This window comes from Neoarius graeffei, chromosome 6, assembly GCF_027579695.1.
Source record: "Neoarius graeffei isolate fNeoGra1 chromosome 6, fNeoGra1.pri, whole genome shotgun sequence".
Classification (NCBI taxonomy): domain Eukaryota; kingdom Metazoa; phylum Chordata; class Actinopteri; order Siluriformes; family Ariidae; genus Neoarius; species Neoarius graeffei.
The window spans coordinates 50,420,214-50,435,969 of record NC_083574.1 but is presented as its reverse complement, the minus strand read 5'-3'; the positions used below and the strand labels follow the sequence as shown (position 1 = coordinate 50,435,969).

The window sequence follows — 15,756 nt, the reverse complement described above, 5'->3', positions numbered from 1 at the left end:
TGAAATCGAAGTTCTAAATGCCATGGAAACACCTTAAGCCTAGGTCACAACCGGACGTACGATTTTTTGGCCGTGCGATTTCTGGCGTTTCCCAAATCGCTGCGTTTTTTTTTTTTTTTGTTCGTGGAGAAAGACGCACGTTGGCCGGAAGTTTATCTTGCAACCTGAAAAAAACGCAAGTGCCCGTAGAGTTTGTTTGACATGACAAAGAACCTCTGCGGCCGGTCTGCAGCTTGAAAATCAGCACGTCACACGCGCGCTCTCCGTGCGTTTCACGCGCGCCCTCCGTGCGTTTCTTGCACGTAGACTGGCCGTAGGAGCACATACGGTCGGTTGTGACCGAGGCTTTAGCTCAGCTGAAATCGAACCGAACTGGATTTCTCGTAATCGAGCTACGCGACCTAGATTATGTGATTGTAGCCGAGCTACTTGGTGCATGTAAACCCTATCGAGCTACGTAGTCGAGCTACTTACTTCAGCACTGCCCCTTCCGGAAGTGACGAGTGACGAGACCACAAGCGGGAAACACAACAGCCTCGGTTGGCATGACAACAGTAGTAGTAGCGAACAGCAGAAGAGGTCAGGAGGAACAACATCTCTCGATGTTGCTGTCCTCGTCGTCGTTCTTCTTGTGAACACGGAACTGATAACTTTGTTTATACTCTTGAATAGCTCTTCTTCATGACGACAACCGGAAGCGTACCAACACGATGGGGCGTGTAGCGCCACCTGTGGCTCGGGTGCACAATGTACCTCACACAATAGCTCGATTTCCTTGTGTGCATTGCTGGGACCCTTAGCTCGATTACCGACAGTAGCTCGATTTGGATGTGCATGTAAACGCACAGTGTGTCACGAGCCGCTCAACTAAGCAAACAAACAGTCCATCATTACAACAAGAAGTCTCTTAATTAACAAAAATAAAGAAAAACCTTTGAATTAGAAGGTGTGTCCAAACTTTTCACTGGTACTGTCCATAAAATAGAAACGATAACATGTTACAATAAGCACATTTATAAAAACCTATGGTTTTCTTATAGCTGGCAACACCAGAGCTGCTGTTATAGAAAATTTAATTTTTGTTTCACCTACCAGCAAGATGATTCCTTTGAGGACGAGCTTAGAATCTACACCCACATTGAGGAGCTCAAGGCATAGCTTGTCAAACTTTTCAGGGGTCAGTTTATTAAGTATCCTACCAAAAGAAATATTCAAAAAATAATTAATAAATCTACGCATCGTGTTTAAATATATCTGTAAATATCTAAGCTTGACAGTATCAGTTGACTCATGAAACAATAGAACAAAAGACCTACAGATACTTACCCTCTTACTTTTCTAAATGTTGCATCCTGATGCTCTTTTTCATCAGTGGAGGTGACATCTCGTCTAGTGCTTCGTGAAGGAACCCATTTCTGAACGCTAGGCCCTGGGGTTTTCCCCAGGTACTCGCTATGGGGAAATAGTCAGGGTTATGTTAAGCATGGTTATATTAAGCATGGTGCAGAACCTATAATTATCCATCTATCTATATTTATCCATCTACAGACACACAATGTTTTCAGCTAAAGCAGAGGTTGGGTCAATTGTAAATAAAACTTGACCAGAAGTCATTTATTATTTTTGGTCAAATTGTATATTCCATCATCTTGTACTTTATGTGCAGTATAAAGTGAACTGCACGCAAGACTGCACACACACTGATGTTAATTTCATAACAGTTGTATGATGTATGCTTATCCACCTTATTTTCAGTGTTCCAGTAGACTTGGACTGTTTGAAGGTTTTTGTCCAAGACTTCCAGTTAGTCAGTTCCAGTGATTTTAGCTGGCTAGCTTGTGTACATTACGACATCTATCGACAATGCCATTTAAAGTCTCATAGTTCATGTTAACAGTTATGGATTCATTGAAAACTGCCGTTTGTGCAGTTAGGGGTTGCTATAATAACTGCATAAAACAAAAAGTTCTCAGAGCAAGTACATTTTGACGGTTTACACACCACAGCTGCAATGTGGACGCAAGATGCCACAGGATCTTCATCCACCTCCTAAACCTAAGCAGCCTTGTGGCTTTAGTTAAAAGAAACTTGTTCTCTTCATTTGGTGTTTTTTTTTTTAAACTTTGCAGAGAGAAGCCTGAAGGAGGAGCATCCGTATCCAAAGAAAAGGATGGGCAGGGTCTCATCAGGAGGATATAAAACACAAACGCAAGTTTAACTTGATTCACATGCAGTTTAAATGTTACCAAGATTAGCTAGTTGCTGGACAGCCCAGTGGTGTTCAGTGTCCCCCAAGTTATTTCAGGAGTTTATTCTCTAATATAAATCATGAGATTGGCTAGCAAGCAAACTAACATTAGCGCCATGTATTCATAACATTTGCTTGCATAGTAAACCATCTATGCTCATAACTCAGAATTAGCAGCTAACAAAAGGCAAAACATATAGCTGTGTAAAAGTAGAGGTTTTCCATTTATACTTCTACTTGCATTAAAAGCACAAACATACTTGGAAATGTACTTGGGCATCAAAAGTTAAAAGTACTGCGAGTTGTTGCTAAATGAAAAGCTGAGTGGCTGTAGACGTGTAGGGTTCCCGCTGGCGCTCGTCAACGTCAAACATAATCCATCAGTGAAGAAGAGAAAGTTACTAGCATTTGTCACAGTGACGAATGTCTTTGTCATCATTCATTTTTTCTAGAAATCCCTCCACAAATCCCTACATTTACCAAAATCCACCCCAAGTGAAGAAACAGTGGAAGGCCGGAGTGTAAACAATGAGCACGTGCTTGTGACCAAGTTTTTTATATATATTATATAATATATATTTATTTATTTTTTCAACTACACACAATGACCAAATGGGCGCCAAGCTTTTCACCATTTGCAATGCGTCTTAATTGGCCTGGTGTGGGATGTAATTATCTCTGCGTGAACCAAACAATGGCACAGTCTAAGCTGACGAAGGTTTTGGGTGGACTTCTTCAAGCACTGAAGATGATTTAAGGACTGAAACAGCCACGGGGGAGGCACGCTCAGAGCCCCGACCGTCCTCAAGCACATCGGACAGTGTTAGTAATACAGGGGTCAGTGTACAAACCCCCCCGCTAAAGTGAAAGTGCTGTCAGCAACTGAAGGGCTCTATGTTTCGGGCAGCATGACATGTTGAGTTCCCGTGGCGAACGCTGTGGCACCATTAGGCCCCATCACTCGGGGCTATAGCCCCAGGTATTTTCACCCTCATAAAAGATTAACAGAAAACAACTGACTTGAAAATGTTGTAATATAATAATTTAGTGGTGTCTTTGTGGTCCTGAAGGAGAGATATGAGAGTGAGAAATGAGATTTCTATGAAACTGATGATTAATTTTACTAGTGATATTTACGTCAATTGACAAATGCCTCAGTTTCCTGAGACATTATAGGTGTTGGTAACTTAATGAGACAGAAACTGAAGTACATACATTTAAAAAGAGCAGTGCAAAAATCAGTAATAAAGATGTCATAACCTTTGAGTGCGTGTGTGTAGGTGATAATATTTCTTGTAAATTTAGATAACCTCCTCAACCTATTGATGCCAATATACCTTAAAAATATAAGCCCCAGGAAAATGTGACTTAACCCCTGGTCTTTTCAATAGCTAGAAACACTGTTGGACTAATGTATGATGAAAAACGTGATTGTAAACAGACGGGAAAATCAAATTCCTTCACTGTTGGTTGTTCCAAGACTCTTCTTGACTCTGTTCAATTGTAAATCAAATTTTCTGTTGAAGTAAAAAGGGGAGTCCTAATACCTCTTTTGAATGATTCCCTGCTAAAATAACCTTAAGTAAGCTCAAACTAAAGAGGTTTATTTTAGCTTGATGGTGCTCAGAGTGCCCAAAATCAAATCTTTCTTTTTAGAGGCTGGAGTGGAGCCCAAATTTTATATCATAATGGAGAGGCCTGTATCTGTACAAATATCTGAATTGTGCCAGTTTGGTTAGTATAAACCTGTATTAAATCCACTTTTGATAAGTCGGTAACTGAGGAAAAAAAAAAAAAATACAGACTAAGAAAAAGTGAAGGATACTTCTTTGACTTTATTTTTCAAGGAAAAGAGTGGAGAATATTTTTCAGAACCCAGAGGGAACCCTGGACACGAGTGAGTTCACTGTTCACGTCTTCCCCCACAAAGGCTTCCTTGGGTCCCCCCTGCCGCACAGGGGACTGGAACACACAGATCTTACCTGGACCTAAAGTAATGGACTAATGCTTTGCTTCCTGGGTATGTCAATAATAGTGTGTGTATTAGTCATACCCATGTAGTTAGACATTTACCAACTCATCCAGTCAAAAAAACATGGCAACAAAACAAAGTGATTTTGTTTTAATCAATTCTTCAGTAAAACTGCCCTAAATATAAAGACCGCTGTGGAACTCTAGGAGACGTTGAAAATGCTGATCCACCGGAAAATCTGGGATGTGTAAGAGGAATGCAAAACCAATAATAAAAAGGCCTTTAAACCCAGCTGCTTGAAGGATTTGGCAAAACCACTAGGGCTGTATTGCCTAGGCCAGCATTATTTAATCAACTAATAATTACAAAATACATACATGTTTTCTACTTAATAATAACTGACCCGTTTCCAGCAGTCTTGGGATCGTGCTCAGGTGCACCCCGACCTCCTCCTTCCCCCGAAGAAGCACTGGAACAAAGGAGAAACATAACTCGACAAATAATCCCTGCAGTGCTTGATGTTCACTAATAGGTTGATCAAAGATGCGACCAATTAATTGAGATCACACACCTGAAACGAGAAGAACCCCCTTCTGCGATCACACTCTCCACTTTGGCGGCTTGATAACGATGAATCTTCCAAAGAATAATGAAAAAAAGGGTGGGGTGGAGGAAAGACCGAGCTACAACACACACACACAAGCATAAACAGCATTAGAGGACTGCAGCAGAGCATGAGCATCACATTTACTACACCTACTAATCACGAATCACTGATCAATACAACTAGATGCACGTTACATGCGCCTTTAATAAGACACAATCAACCCCTTACTGAGGTTTCAGCCGGTCACAAAGGCCAGGCTTTTAACCAGCTAGCATCCTTGGCCTACAAGATTTTTTTTTTTTACAGACCAACCCCCTCACAAAATATAATAATTTGGTAAAACACAAGCTATATGCGATGATTTAATCTCTCAGAGAGGAGTTCTACAAGCAGTATTATCTCGCTAAATAACGAATCCTATCAAATGTGCCGTGATAAATTCAGCGTGTCGCATTTTATAACTGCGCATTTTCACCACAGCTAAGCTAAGCTAGCTCCAGCTAACCGGCTAACCTATAACAAGATATTGTTTCCTCAAACCAAGAGATAGTTCTTTAACAGAATCTAATACAGAAGTTTAATGATTGTAGACGGAATAATTTAGCTACAGAGCTTAGCACAAGCATCAATGTTGATGGAAAAACACGACGCCATTTTATACCGTTAGCTAGCAGCTAACTGCGTTACTTTCTCGACGCGCTAGCGCTGCTCAAAGCCAGAGCTGGGACTGAAAATCGGCTAACAGCCATTTTGAAAGGTTTACCTACATTCTGTCTCCTCTTACCTTTACCGGGGCAACTTCAGCTTTGAAGATTTTTTCCGACCAAAAAGAGAAATTTGAAGAAAAAATAAAAACAAAGAAAGGCAGGTAAAAATGTATACACGCCAATCTGTATAAAAGGAAACACCCTAGATATCTCCTCACAGAGCTCTCCAGCTAGTTATCGACACAGCAGCACGGCGCACATGACGTCAGCAATACGGATGTCGTGATATACCGGTATGAAGACCTCGGCCTGCTGTATTACTGCGTTCCCACTGAAAACCGTTTATTTACCGTTATAATGCTGTAATGGTGTTGTGTGGGAATGGGAGCAAAACTGTAAAGTCATCTTTTGCCATGGTTCCAGTGGGAATCGAAAGCAATAGATTAGTGTATTGTGTCATTGTTGGCGGCGATAATGTGTTTCCTAAAGGTCTTAAATATACTTGTGCTGGTAATGGGCAGAAAGGGCCGGCATGACCATCTTCTTCCTCCTTGTCCAGTACTGCTGCAGGTCTTAGGGTCTATGTGGACCCTGTTGATACATGTCATATTAATTGGGACATAGTTTTACGCCGAATGCCATTCCTGCTGCAACCCTCCCATTTTATATATATATATATATATATCTCATCTCATCTCATTATCTCTAGCCGCTTTATCCTTCTACAGGGTCGCAGGCAAGCTGGAGCCTATCCCAGCTGACTACGGGCGAAGGGCGGGGTACACCCTGGACAAGTCGCCAGGTCATCACAGGGCTGACACATAGACACAGACAACCATTCACACTCACATTCACACCTACGGTCAATTTAGAGCCACCAGTTAACCTAACCTGCATGTCTTTGGACTGTGGGGGAAACCGGAGCACCCGGAGGAAACCCACGCGGACACGGGGAGAACATGCAAACTCCACACAGAAGGGCCCTCGCCGGCCCCGGGGCTCGAACCCAGGACCTTCTTGCTGTGAGGCGACAGCGCTAACCACTACACCACCGTGCCGCCCATATATATATATATATATATATATATATATATATATATATATATATATATGGGAGAGTTCGCCAAACTCGGCACGGTGGTGTAGTGGTTAGCGCTAGAGCCCTGCACTCCCGCAGGAGTCCCGCGGGACTCGCGGGACCCGCGGCAAACATACCTGTCAACCCTCCCGTTTTTCCCGGGAAATCCCTTATTTTGACTTATTTCCCGCTGTCTTCCCGTTTTTTTATTTTCCCGAAAATATCCCGTATTTTGACATTATATAAAAGTCCCGTATTTTCACAATATAAAAAAGTCGGTAGGTCCAGAATTCATGACGCGCCTCTGACAGGAGTTTACAGCAGGAAGTCGGGCCATGAATTCACGTCCCCGCCCTCTCAGGCATCAGTAATTACAGAACTACGTCCGGAGGCGAGGCTGAACAAGTGATTAGGTCTGAGGTGAAGATGGCGATGCTAATAGCTAAGAAAAACATTAGCCTCTCTTTCTTTGATGATTTCAACAAGTGCGTGGCTGGAATGTTCCCAGACTCTTCCATCGCAAAGAAATGTTCCATGGGGAAAACGAAAGCCTCCCAAATAATCAAAGGTAAGCTACACATGTTTACATTAAGTATGTCCTGGCTAAGACCTCATAAATAGCCTAGTGTAAACTAATTGGTGTATTAACTGTTTTATCCACTCATTGTCTATTTTATTTTCTATCTGAAACTTACCCATTTTAAATCACTCTTGGTTTAATATTTTATATTACTCTTTATTACTCTTTATTACTCTATCTATCTATCTATCTATCTATCTATCTATCTATCTATCTATCTATCTATCTATCTATCTATCGTTCCGAGGCCATGACTATGGTAAAACCATAATAAATTGCAATGGAATTGAATTTATTGACTGGTTATATAATGACCTTTCTTATTTTAACATATGATACGTATTTTAGCCCTTAATTTGGGAAATAACTGGTACCACTGAAAGCAAATAAAAATAAATGTATAGTTTATTCACAAATGCACTCTATAAACCATAAGCATATTGAGTTTGGGTCTTGGCTATCACCAACATGCACCAGAGTACAGGAAATCACAAATACTAGATAGAAAATTGCCCCCCATTCAACTACACACCCACTTTTGGTGAAGGGTATGACTTTCCGAAATTTTCCCTTATTTTGAGTTAAAAATCTGGGAAATATCCCTTTTTTTCAAACCTCAAAGTTGACAGGTATGCACAAAGCAGTGCGGCGCGGGACAAATTTTGAAAGCTCATTGCGGGCGGGAGCGGGAGTGCACATATGCGGGCGGGAGCGGTGATAAGCTGCAGTCCTTCTAACTAAAAACGTGTTTAAAATAAAATTTATAAATTATTAATTTATGTCTATCATATATAATTTGTGCTGGATATTTAATTTGGCATTAATAAAAACATTTTAAGATGCCTAAATTTGCAGAGAGAGTCAGATTGCCAGATTGAGTGAGGAATGGCATCTTAAATTTGCCATTGATCACCCTAACGGGAAATCCTTTGATCACTCTAATGACTCGCCGTTCACACCCAGCCTCCAGTGACCCACACTAAGGCCAAGTTTACATTAGACCGTATCTGTCTCGTTTTCTTCGCAGATGCACTGTCCGTTTACATTAAAACGCCTGGAAACGCCGGGAAACGGGAATCCACCAGGGTCCACGTATTCAATCCAGATCGTGTCTGGTCCGGTGCTGTGTAAACATTGAGAATACGCGGATACACTGTGCTGAGCTCTAGCTGGCATCGTCATTGGACAACGTCACTGTGACATCCACCTTCCTGATTTGCTGGCGTTGGTCATGTGACGCAACTGCTGAAAAACGGCGCGGACTTCCGCCTTGTATCACCTTTCATTAAAGAGTATAAAAGTATGAAAATACTGCAAATACTGATGCAAATACTGCCCATTGTGTAGTTATGATTGTCTTTAGGCTTGCCATCCTTCCACTTGCAAGTGGTAAGTGACGCACATGCCCGATATGCACTAGGATCACACACACAGCGGCTCAGTCCCGAATCACAGCTTGTGCGCTTCACTCGCGCGCTCTGTGAGCTGCGTAGGGCCGGATTGCGCACCCTCCAGAGGGCACTCGCTGTTCAGGGCGGAGTGATTTGGAGTGCAGGATGCCTGCGGAGCCGAGCGTATCCGTGTATTGGCGTTGCTGTGTGCACGCGAATCGTGTATTGGCGTTGCTGTGTGCACACTAATCGTTTTAAAAACGTTAATCTGATGATCCGCTGATACGGTCTAATGTAAACCCCACCTAACATGATGCCTCAATGACACCTTAGATGAGCTGGTCATCAGAATTCTGATTCTGATTCTGATCCAGGAGAGGATAAATAACTCTCGTACGTTTCCGATTCCTTTCCTTTTCCGTGTTTGAGATCTCCGATCATGGCAGAAGAGCAGAGCTCCTTTACTGTAGCTCACAGTGCTTCAAAAGTAAGTGCTGCTTTAAAAAGAGGTACATTTACCGTTAAAAAGTCAAGAGTCCTGAAAAGAAATGTAACTAAATGTAACTAAAAGAATAAGTTCAAGAGTGCGCTCCATCTCTCCTTTCACACTAATTATTCATAGGAGACGCACCACGGGAGAGCGCATACTTAAATGATTAGCCTACTTAAATAATTATTATTATTAGGTCTACATGCTGCCATTTCAACATTCCGAATTCAGAAACAAGGTAAATAATAACGAATGTGAGCTGTAGATATTTATGCTCAAATCCACTCAAAGTAGGGGGCGGGGCACCATCACGCTGTGTCAAGACAAGAACTTTCCTGAGAAATAACGCGAACGTCTGCATCATGCGGGATTTGAGGGCGGGAGCGGGACAAAATATGGCAGGCGGGAGCGGGACTGAAAATCATAATTCTTTGCGGGCGCGGGCGGGAGCGGGACTGAAAAATCATAATTCTTTGCGGGCGCGGGCGGGAGCGGGACTGCACAATGCGGGCGCGGGCGGGAGCGGGACTGAAAAATCCGACCCGCGCAGACCTCTAGTTAGCAAGAAGGTCCGGGTTCGAGCCCCGTGGCTGGCGAGGGCCTTTCTGTGCGGAGTTTGCATGTTGTCCGCGTGGGTTTCCTCTGGGTGCTCCGGTTTCCCCCACAGTCCAAAGACATGCAGGTTAGGTTAACTGGTGGCTCTAAATTGACCGTAGGTGTGAATGTGAGTGTGAATGGTTGTCTGTGTCTATGTGTCAGCCCTGTGATGACCTGGCAACTTGTCCAGGGTGTACCCCACCTTTCGCCCGTAGTCAGCTGGGATAGGCTCCAGCTTGCCTGCGACCCTGTAGAACAGGATAAAGCAGTTTGAGATGATGAGATGAGTTCGCCAAACTTGAGCATGATGTAATATTGCGCACGCGCATAAAATTGGTTGGCAAGAACCATTCACAATAGCCGACAAATTTGCATCATCACCTAGTTTTCATAGCGATTTATCGCAGTATGCAAGTTCGTTGCCAACTGATGCTAAGCAAAGATACGTATGCAGCCAAGCTTCTGTACAACAGTGGCACCAAAGTTTTGCCTGATCCTTACGCCGTTACGGACAAATGGGACCCAAATCCGAGCACCTGGCCTGACCTGACCTTCAGCGATATCTATTGTATGTGATTGACACGCCTTCAATATACACAAAAGAATCAATGAAAGCCTACAAGTCTCTTGATGCATACAAGTAAGTGTTATTCAGTTGTTTTATTGAAATACTCATTTATATTTGCTTTTTGTGCCTAATAATAAGACAAAGATTAAATAGGCACAATATAATCTTTGAAACATAAGTTAATGTTGTTGCTTCACACGCACACACCAAAGATATACAATACAGTACTAAACTTAAGCAAGTTCTACATTTAGAATGCACAAGCAGTGTTTTAAATCCAGGCTATGCTATTTATCTTCAAATACATATCAAGAAAAGTTTGACCAGTCTTCTAATGTCAAATATTTATACTGCAAAAAGTACATAAATTTGCCGCGAGTGCGTTTGCGGAAATCGTACTCATGTGTACTGCATACAAATCAGCTGTTTGTGCGTTTTTACTCATCTTTTGGTTGATATCTAAGCAGTCTCATAGCACAACAAATTATTTCTGGTGAGGAAATTTTATCAAACATCATAATATTAAACTGCAAAACAAAATAATAAAAAAATCATGTACATATCATCAGATATAAAGTGTTGAAAGCAAACACAGTCGTTGTCAGTAGGTTCCCACTTGTCACGCTTAATTGCTGCGATCCAAAGCATTCGGCGAGCTTCAGGTTTCTTTGGTATACAGTAAAAGCTCTTGGGATTATTCTTATCAAATCTGTATGTACAGCCGATAACACGACACTACCATAATTAATTAATGACCCGATAACTCTGATCGGCCATTTATAAATAGCCTCTTGCCAACCAAAACATCACGTGACCATTTTGTGACGTCACGGCGAACGCTCCCATATCATCATCCATCATCTGTAGCCGCTTATCCTGTTCTACAGGGTCACAGGCAAGCTGGAGCCTATCCCAGCTGACTATGGGCGAGAGGCGGGGTACACCCTGGACAAGTCTCCAGGTTATCGCAGGGCTGACACAGAGACAAACAACCATTCACACTCACATTCATACCTACGGTCAATTTAGAGCCACCAATTAGCCTAACCTGCATGTCTTTGGACTGTGGGGGAAACCGGAGCACCCGGAGGAAACCCACACGGACACAGGGAGAACATGCAAACTCCACACAGAAAGGCCCTCGCTGGGCTTGAACCCAGGGCCTTCTTGTTGTGCATTGTGTGTGTGTGTGTGTGTGTGTGTGTACGATACACTGATGATGCAGCCTTGGTCTCACATACTGCTGATGGCCTCCAGACTCTAGTAAGCCAATTTCACCAGGCCTGTACTGCTTTTAGGCTTACAATCAGCCTGAAAAATACCCAAGTTCACACCCAAGGAAGCATGGACAAACCACAAATAAAAATCAGTGATTACACCCTTGAAGCAGTTTCCCATTTTGTGTGTCTAGGTTCTGGATAGTGGATAATGAAATCAACAAATGGATTGGAAAAGCTGCCACAATGATGTCCAACTTGGAACAACGTGCTTGGGACAACAGCAAACTTCTCCTTTCTCCTTTCCACCAAAATCCAAATATATTGTGCCTGCATCCTCTGCACACTTTTGTACAGCAGTGAGTCTTGGACCACCTACTCCTACCAAGAGAAGTAGCTCAACATCTTCCACATGCGCTGCCTACGTCAACTTCTGGGCCTAACTTGGAAGGACAAAATTACTAACAATGACATCCTAGAGAAGGTCAAACTTCCCAGCATGCTTACCATCCTAAAACATCGCAGATTATGCTGGCTTGGACACATACATAGGATGGCAGATGGTAGAATTCCCAAGGACATTCTCTATGGGGAACTCACCACTGGAAGTCGTAAAACCGGCCGCCCACTTCTACGCTTTAAGGACGTAAGCAATTATAATAAAAGCCTACGACATCAATCCTCGTTCATAGGATCTCAAGGCTAACGACAGGAAAGTCTGGAGATCAGCCCTCCACCATGGTGCCGAAGCAGCAGAAAACAAAATCAGGCCGATGCAAAGAGGGGGGCGCAGAAAACTCCAGACACAGAGAAGCGACCTAATACCTAGCTTTGTCTGCAGCAACTGTGGGAAAATCTGCTCATCCCATACTGGGCTTTATAGCCACAGTCGTCATTGCAACCCTTAACCCCAAACTGACCCAAGTGCATTCCATAGTCTGCATAGACTGAAGGAGGCTGAAGTGTGTGTGTGTGTAGAATAGAAAGCATTATATTTTATGCTTTCTATTCTATCATAATGCATTCCATTCTACTCTGTTCTGTCAAATTCCCTTCAATACCACATTCTGTTCATTCATTCATTCATTCATTCATTATCTCTAGCCGCTTTATCCTTCTACAGGGTCGCAGGCAAGCTGGAGCCTATCCCAGCTGACTACGGGCGAAAGGCGGGGTACACCCTGGACAAGTCGCCAGGTCATCACAGGGCTGACACATAGACACAGACAACCATTCACACTCACATTCACACCTACGCTCAATTTAGAGTCACCAGTTAACCTAACCTGCATGTCTTTGGACTGTGGGGGAAACCGGAGCACCCGGAGGAAACCCACGCGGACACGGGGAGAACATGCAAACTCCACACAGAAAGGCCCTCGCCGGCCCCGGGGCTCGAACCCAGGACCTTCTTGCTGTGAGGCGACAGCGCTAACCACTACACCACCGTGCCGCCACATTCTGTTCAATGCTTTCTATTCTATTCCCATTCATTCCTTTCGATTCTGTTCTAACCGTCATAATATATTCTGTTCTATTTTGATGTGTTCCCTTCTTTTTCCTCTTTTTTCTCTTGTGATGTATTCTATTGTATTGTCATGACTGCCTATTCTGTGCATAATATGTGGAGTGTTCTGGTCTGTGTTTTCAGGATGCTTCTGTCATATTCCCTTCTTTCTTTTAATCTATTCTGTTGTATTTTCATGACTGTCTGTTCTTTTCTACAAACTAAAAAGAATGTGTAGCATTTTGTCATATTCTTTTCTACATCTTCTATTCAACCATATTCCCTTCTGTTCTCTTATAATATACTTGATTATATTGTCCTAATGTCTATTATATTATTATTATTATTGTCATGCTCTCTTCTGTTCTGTGCACATGCACTCTATTCTCTATGTTCTATCTTAATATATACTAATTTGTCATATTCTATTCTCTCCTAAGAACAGGATAAGCGGCTACAGATAATGGATGGATGGATATTCTCACCTAAGTTATCCTACTCTATTCTATATTTTTATTCGTCATGCATTATACTGTCATTCCTAGTCCTGGGTATGACTTTAAACTGCAACCAGTGGTGAGTCTCAGGTCCAGGAGGACTTGAGTATTGGGGAAAATGGAATTACCCCTTAATCACCATAGCTCCCAGGTCCGCTCTGACCCAGAGTGGTAGCACCTGCCTGGGTTCCAGCTATGGGTTAAATAGTACATTACCAATAAGGCACTGGCAGCAGGGCGCTTTTCGGTGCAATGTGGCAAATGAACCCAACAGGGTCAATGGCACACCACCAGATGGCATGCGGAAGAGCCACTCAAATGACCAATGGATGGCATCACTCAGCAAGTCAGTTGTCACTGCAGGGCAACTTCCATACCCGTCAGGTCTGTGGCACTTTTGTGCACCACTTGGCATCAGGTCTGGATGGGGGGACAATGTTTGTCTTACCTTACTGCGCAAAGTGCTTCATTAGGAAAGGAGAATAAGTCTGGTGTGGGCCTCGTGGCCCATCTGCGTTTCTGCATATCCTAATGAAGCAGTCATCATCGGTAGTGATGGACAGCCGACGACGATTTCTGGGCTTGGGAAACCACCATTCACACTTTCGAGTAGCCAATTAGTCTAACTGCAGTTCATTGGACTGTGGTGGAAACCGGAGCACCCAGAGGAAATCCACGCAGACAGGGGGAGAACATGCAAACTCTACAGAGAAATGCCCTTGTCGGCCACTGGACTCAAACCCAGAATCTTCTTGCTGTGAGGTGACAGTGCTAACCACTACACCACCATGGTGTCCCTGGCCGGCATGACCTGCTGGCACAAAAATAGTACACTACATGTGATTTTGGATCGCATGGGAATCTGCTCCACTCGTGGACTGACTTACCACGAAGGAAGAGGAACACAGTTTGCTTTTAAATTTTGAGTCTGTAATTTCTAAAAATAAAAACAAAAATTAATTCCTATTACGAACAGGAAAATAGAATGACCAAAGGTATAGAGGTTTTTCACCCACGTGACCAAGTCATGTGAGGCTGCCATTTTGGAGGTCACGGCTCGAATCAGTTTGAATGCGAGGAAGGCGACAAACAAAAAACAAAAGAAAAAGGAGCGAGATGCAGAAAACACCTTCACTATCCAGCGACGTAGGGCATTTACAGGGCGAGCAGAGGGAGAGGTATTTGCAAAAATTGAGGTTAGCAGGCTTAGAGAACGATGTTTACCTGCTTCCACCAGGATTGTTCACTGACGTACGGAAGTACACGAAGCCCTCGTCTTTACCTGACTTCGGCCCACATGATCTGTATACCTATGTCGTTAAAAACCCATCGCCATACACAGGTATTGATCTGAAAGCGTATGAGTTTGGATGCCTACAAATATTTTGTGTCAGGCTGGGTAACATGCCTACATCAGCCGGTCGTCCCTGGAGCCAGTGGTCGCCATCTTATTACAGCTAAGGTTTGTTCACATTTTCATTTACTTTCAGTACTCAGGATAAACAAAATGTTATTAAATGTCATTGAAATAACTTCTTAGTCTGTTGAGACATGGGCCGTTATAAATTTGCTGTTACCAGGCAATGACCAAGAACTGTATTATTAGGGTCGGTGTAGTTGTACCAGTGTACTAGCAGCTAGCTGTTAGCACTAGCTAATGTCAACAACATAGTAGCTAGTATGTTACTGTAGTAATGTTTACGTTCAGGCAATGTTTAGCAATGTTTACGGGCAGGCTGGGAGCGAGCGCGCTAGCTCCCGGACAGGCTGGGAGCGAGCGCGCTAGCTCGGACAGGCTGGGAGCTAGCGCGCTAGCTCGGGCAGGCTGGGAGCGAGCGCGCTAGCTCCCAGCCTGCCGGGAGCGAGCGCGCTCGCTCCCAGCCTGTCCGGGAGCTAGCGCGCTCGCTCCCAGCCTGCCCGAGCTAGCGCGCTAGCTCCCAGCCTGCCCGAGCTAGCGCGCTCGCTCCCAGCCTGCCTGAGCGCGCTAGCTCAGTAAACTAGTAAATACAGTAAAGGAAAAACTTGAGACTGAAAGGTTTTAACAGTCATCCAAATGACTGAACGTAAACATTGCTACAGTAACATACCAGCTACTATGTTGTTGACATTAGCTAACTTGACCTTCAAAATGGCGGACACCGGGGCGTCACGTGACGTCAGGTGAAAAACCCCTATAAGTACCATTTATGTCCTTTTAATTATCAGCTAAATAGACTAGAAAATGTGCTATTAGGAAGCTGAATGCACTGACTTAAGGATGACTCAAGCACTTCATGTTGTCATGGTACCGTTGACAA

The 15,756-nt window shown here is 43.4% G+C and overlaps 1 protein-coding gene across 1 annotated transcript in view; it reads right to left on the bottom strand.

The window, feature by feature from the left end:
* eif4g2b (eukaryotic translation initiation factor 4, gamma 2b) overlaps nt 1–15,756 on the bottom strand; it is a 64,507-nt gene that overhangs the window by 26,576 nt on the left and 22,175 nt on the right. Inside the window, exons 2-5 of the mRNA XM_060924358.1 lie at nt 4,792–4,903; nt 4,624–4,689; nt 1,327–1,452; nt 1,093–1,195 (exon numbers count right to left, since the gene is read on the bottom strand). Of these exons, the coding sequence (XP_060780341.1) occupies nt 1,093–1,195; nt 1,327–1,452; nt 4,624–4,689; nt 4,792–4,903 (407 nt within the window). The remainder of the gene's footprint in view (nt 1–1,092; nt 1,196–1,326; nt 1,453–4,623; nt 4,690–4,791; nt 4,904–15,756) is intronic.